Genomic DNA, 6,104 nt, shown 5'->3' on the forward strand with positions numbered 1-6,104 from the left:
GATGGTGAACTCCATTGTTGAGCATTCGATGTTGTACCCCATTGATTAGAAGTTGGGGGTGTACCCCATTGATGAGAAGATGGTGGTGTACCCCATTGCGGAGCACGTGGTTGTTTACCCCATTGTCCATTTACCGTTTGCCCCCATGAATTATTACCTCCAGAAGATGGACTACCTGAATGAACGCCACCAGAACTTGGACTCCCAAAAGGTTTACCAGAGCTTAATCGCTTCCCCATGTACTGATCATCACGTGTAAATCCACTTAAAGCTTGTAAGAACTGGACCTTTTCTTCAAAAGTGTTTTCATCTCTATCAATAAAATACTTACGCCAGAATGTATCTTCCTTGAATTCGTTGATGCACGCCCAGTAAAATTTGGTGTCATTTGGAAGTCCCATCGATTCAAATATCTTCACAGCCACATCAAAATCATTGTAGTCATCTTGGTCAAAGGAATTTGGACGTAACTGTTGTAAGCTTTGGCGTTGGAACTCCCTAAATCCAGCCATTGTATCTGTTAGGGTGGTTTCAAATGATTGTTTTTTCTTACTTCCTCGTGAACCACTCCCTTGTAAAACTGATTTGACTGATGGTCTTTGAAAAGTACTTCCTCGTCTTGCTACTTGAACCAAGAATTTGAATGGAATCCACCGTCACAGAGCTTTGACGTGGTTGTGCACGAATGAACTCATTTGATGGACGGGTTTCATCGTCAATGTTAACACGATAGATTTCTTCGTTGTGTTGTGTTTCTGGATCTTGATCGTCTGACATTTCACCACCATTCGTGTCTTCATACAACATATCTTCATTTGTTTCTTCATTCCTCATTTCTTCTCTTCTTTGGCTGGCCGAATATTGAGATTGGGATTGAACATTATATAATCAGAAACAACGTTCCATAATATCTCATCCATGTGATGGTTTTCGTCTAAATGCATGGACAATCTTACATGCATATTAATAAAATTAGAAGACATATATTTTAGACTATGTTTATACATTAATCAATTATATATTTCAACTGTGAAATAAATTTTGAACTTACTTCACGATCTTTCCACCATGATTCAGAAGCATCGATTTCAGATGTAATGAGATCAACCGATATACCCGTTGAGCTTAGAAGCTCTTTGTATTTCTTGTACTTTTTTTTAATGGTATCAAGTTTTTCTTTGAAAAACTTATAAGTTATATCTAACTGGAACTCTTTGTTAAATTGTTCAACCATAAACTGTTTACCAAAAGGCGTGGGATCTTTTATACGATAGTTATTCATATCAGCAGCTTGATCATATAGCTCAAGCAATCTGAAAATACTGCTAGAAGTCCATTTGAAGTTTGCTCCGTTCTACAAATTTTCATAAATTGACTATTTTTATTCAACTTTAACACAAATATGTTATAAATAAAAAAAAATATTTTACCCGAGCTGATGTTTCGCTAGGAAGATTGATGTCTGCTTGTCTTGAAGAATTTAAACTTTGCCTACGATTGGATGACGACATAACTACACACAATTTAAATAAATTTAGGTTTTACATTATTTACATAAATTTATAATCATATATTTACTTTAATATTTAATATATTTAATTTAGTTATTGACTTAACTAAATTAAAATAAAAAGTTATTATACTAACATTACTATGAATCATTCGTACATATAATTTTTAAATCAAAACTAAAAACTATCATTTCTTCACGTGTATTTTGAAATTTTATTGACAATATAATATTTTAAATTTCTTTAAAAAATTGATCTTTAATGGTCAGATTATAAAGTCAGATTTTAATTGCTTTTATTTTGGACAACAGTTTTAATTGATTTAAATATAATAGTTACTATGTTATTACAACTATGTTGAGGGCAATTGTAAAACAAATTTCCAAAAAGAAAATAAATGGCCTAACGTTTAAGACAATCATTTTTATTAGTTCTTTTTATTAATATGTACAAATCAGATTTTGTTAATTGAATCTCGTTAATTCATTATTTTGAAATGCTTAGATTCTATACGTAACACAACTATAAATAAATTTATAACAAATTTTAAACAAGAATCACCATAAAATATAAAATCTAATGTTATTATATGGTTGAGTATATTACACTAGCAATGTAGTAATGAATAAACCTTAATAGTTTTTTATCATATAATTATAATTAACTTACTTAATTATTTCTATTTTAAATTATAAATATTACTGTAAAACTTTGCTACCAATAAATATGCAACTAATGTTCTTTTCTATAAATATAACTAATTACAAGTACACATAAATAATATAATATGAATATATACCTCATAAACTTTGGAGGATAAACCTTATGATCTTTGATCTTTGGAGAAGAGACTTTACGCAATAAGCTTTGCGGTGATAGAACTCTAGCGATAGAAGTAAAGACTATTTTTTGTATGATATGCAAATGTTACATGTATTAGAGCAGTGTATTTATAGAAAAAAAATATTATTTTTTTGTTATATCTTGAATCTTGAATCGTGTGAATAAACCCATGCTATGCTCCACTCAACCCACTCCCTTTATCTGATAATGATGGTTCCTCCATCTATTTGGCTAAAAGAAAAAATAATATTGGACCACTTGTGTTTCACCCATCATTTTTATCTTTGCAAGTTTTGTCTGTGAATGGATAAAAAAAGCGGGCAGCCCCCACCTGCGTATCTCCCACTGTTTTTTACGCTCCCTACTGGTTCACCTTTTACTTTTGTTTTTAGTATTTAGTTTTATTATTCTTTTGTTTTAAAGAGGTTGAATACGTTAAAGCATTACGTGACTTAACTCTGAAACTAAACAGAATAACCTAATCTCCTGAAAACAAATTATTTTAAATCATGCAAATTTGAAGCTATAAATTAATATATATTATGTTCAAGCATAATATATATAGAATACTTATTAAAAATTGTTAACTGTATGATACTAAAATGATAAAAAAAAGTTTGTGTTGGATTACAAAAATATATATAATAAAATTAAAATTATTTATATCATTTTAACTGAATATAATAATATAAATATTCTAAACCGCTCGATACGCTCAATCCGCTCTTGTTCCGCTCGATCCGCCAGATTTGCAGCGCTCGATCCGCTTCTCCCATTCGGAGCCGAGTAAAAGTCAGTTTTCGCCAAGTTACGCTGGCATCAATCCAATCAGAATGAAAATCATTACGTTAGGGTGGAGTAAATTCTGATATTTGCTTTTTCTCTCATTTCTTTTTCACTCTTTTCCTCCACTTTTTATTCTTCCTAGTTACGGTACTTTTAGCCAATCACACTAACTGTGGCAATATTCGTTCGGTGATCGGTTTACTTACGATTCGTGACAACAATGAGATGCCGGTGTCGCAGCTTATTGTTATTATTTTTCCACTGCAACATATGTTAACTTAATTAGAGATTGTATAAATAAGTATGACTCGTCTGGAATTCCTTATCAATATGGATTTTTTTGAACAACAGCAAAAAAAAAAGGTTGGAAATTTGCAAAATGTATTTTATGTATGTATGTTACAGTTGTGCTAGAAAACAATTTTTTTTTTTTTTTAGTACCGATCATTATTTAGCTGATTATATTTCAGAGAAAAATAAAGTCTTTGGAGGTCCTGAATATTGATCACTACCTATTGTTTCTAAATTTCATATTTGCATTTGAAATGTATTAATGTATTTACGTACTTGTATTCATATAAGTATAATTGTTCGAATTGGTTTGAAGTAGAAGTGTGGAACAGAACAAAAAACTAAAAGTAATGGCAGTATGGGCTCAGAAACTAAAGACAAGGCCCAAGTGACATAAGTTAAAATGAAGCCCACTCGAGAACCTCCTTCAACGGTCAGAACTTCACCTTCACAAACGACAAGGAAGATTAAAGCTGAAGAAGGTACGGTTCATCCAGCTCACACTTTCGAGACCGTCAACAGATTTGGTTGTCTCCAGTTGTGCGTTGTAACGGGGTGACGTAAGCAGGGTTCTCGATTAGGGTTTTACTATAAAGGTTCATGAGGTTGTAAACAAAGTTCTCAAGTTGAATAGAATCAAGAGTTAAAGTTTTCATCTTTGTCTATCACTTCTTCTCTGATTCACATGGTATCAGAGCCACTCGGTTCTGAATCATGGAGGACAACGATCCGATTTCTACCCCTTCTCTAAGTATATCTCAGTGTGATACTCTTAAACTTTCATCCCAAATTACCTCCTTTGGAAGACTCGGTTGAATCTTTTCTCTCAAGTCAGTCCTTGTTAGGGTTTGTCAACGGCAGCTCAGTTCGTCCTTCACCTACCGTTGCAGTCAGAAACGGCGAAGAAACTGTGGAGCAAGCAAACCCTGAGTTCGTGAAATGGGTTTAGAAAGACCAGCTTGTCATGGCGTGGCTTTTTGGATCTCTGACCGAAGAAGCTTTGAGCTCAGTCTATGGTCTTCACTCTGCACAAGAGGTCTGGTTCACTCTTGGTAAGAAGTACAACAGAGTCTCAGCCACTCGCAAGCTGGATCTTCAAAGAAAACTTCAAGGTATGACTAAAGGTCATAACACTATGATTGAGTATCTCAACGGTGTTAAGTCAGTCTGTGATTAGTTAGACTGTATTGGTTGCCCACTATCGGAACATGAGATGATTTATGGAGCTCTAGCTGGTCTAGGAAAAGAGTATGAATCTATTTGTACTGTGATTGAGCATTTTATAAACTATGTTCCTGAATTGCGCTTTGAGGATGCGGTTTTCAAGCTTGTTACCTTCGATGACAAGCTTCAGAATTACAATCAACCACCAGAAACCAATCCTCACATGGCGTTTCATAATGATCATGGATACAATCCTCGTGGAAGAGAAAATAGCTACAGAGGAGGCTACAACAGAGGCCGTGGTTACAACACTTACTCTACAAGAGGAAGAGGTTTTAGTCAACAGTTCTCTGGAGGTTCCAGTTCTGGTACAAGGTCGATGTGTCAGATATGTTGTCGTTACGGTCACTCAGCTACCCAGTGCTACAACAGGTTCGATCAAGACTATGCCAGTTAAAACACAGTTCACAATGCGCTGACCACAATGAAGCTGTCTGATAATGAGCAACATTCTGGCGGATAATGGTATCCAGATTCAGCTGCGTCTGCTCACATTACCAACAATGCGTCTCAGTTTCAGTCTTCAGAGCCATATGTTGGCAATGATCAGGTTATTGTTGGGAATGGTGACTACTTGCCCATCACTCATGTAGGTTCAATTTCCCTGCACACGCCACAAGGTATTTTAAAACTTGATGATGTACTGGTGTGTCCTGAGATTACAAAGTCCTTATTGTCAGTGTCAAAACTAACCTCGGATTATCCCTGTGAGATTACTTTTGACTCTGATTCTGTGTGTGTTAAGGACAAGGGAACAAAACAGGTGATGGCTCAAGGCAAAAGACATAAAGATCTCTATCTGTTGAAGGATACAAGATTTCAAGCTTTCTACTCAACAAGGCAGCAAGCTACAAGTGATGGGGTTTGGCACCAAAGACTGGGTCATCCTCACAAGGATATTCTTCAACTTCTAGTCCGTAATAAAGCAGTAGTTTTGAATAAAAAAGAGCCGCAGTTGTTGTGTGATGCGTGCTAGTTAGGGAAGAGTTGCAGACTTCCATTTTTACCTTCTGATTTTGTGTCAAGTAAACCATTAGAGAGAGAGTTCATAGTGACTTATGGGGTCCAAGTCCTGTTTTGTCTTCTCAAGACTTTAAGTATTATGTGATATTTGTAAACAGTTATTCAAGATTCACAATGTTTTATCCCCTGAAGTGCAAATCCGAGTTCTTTTTTGTTTTCACTCATTTTCAAAATATGGTTGAGAATCAGTTTCAAACAAAGATCATGCAGTTTCAGTCAGATGGAGGGGGTGAGTTCATAAACAAACCTTTCATCACTCATCTGTCAAAATGTGGCATTAAACACTTAGTTTCTTGTCCACACATGCCTCAACAGAATGGGTTGTCTGAGAGGAAGCATAGACACATCACCGAGCTTGGCATTACTATGCTTTTTCACAGCAAGGTTCCTCAAGAGTTGTGGGTTGAGGCGCTCTTTACAGCAACA

The 6,104-nt window shown here is 35.0% G+C and overlaps 1 protein-coding gene across 1 annotated transcript in view; it reads right to left on the reverse strand.

Annotated features, from left to right (window-relative positions):
* LOC106345136 overlaps positions 1 to 1,282 on the reverse strand; it is a 2,527-nt gene extending 1,245 nt beyond the window's left edge. The window contains exons 1-3 of the mRNA XM_013784391.1: positions 1,054 to 1,282; positions 705 to 869; positions 38 to 625 (exon numbers count right to left, since the gene is read on the reverse strand). Of these exons, the coding sequence (XP_013639845.1) occupies positions 38 to 625; positions 705 to 869; positions 1,054 to 1,282 (982 nt within the window). The remainder of the gene's footprint in view (positions 1 to 37; positions 626 to 704; positions 870 to 1,053) is intronic.
* Positions 1,283 to 6,104: the final 4,822 nt, after the last annotated feature.

The sequence above is a fragment of the Brassica oleracea genome, chromosome C5 (genome assembly GCF_000695525.1).
Source record: "Brassica oleracea var. oleracea cultivar TO1000 chromosome C5, BOL, whole genome shotgun sequence".
Classification (NCBI taxonomy): Eukaryota; Viridiplantae; Streptophyta; class Magnoliopsida; order Brassicales; family Brassicaceae; genus Brassica; species Brassica oleracea.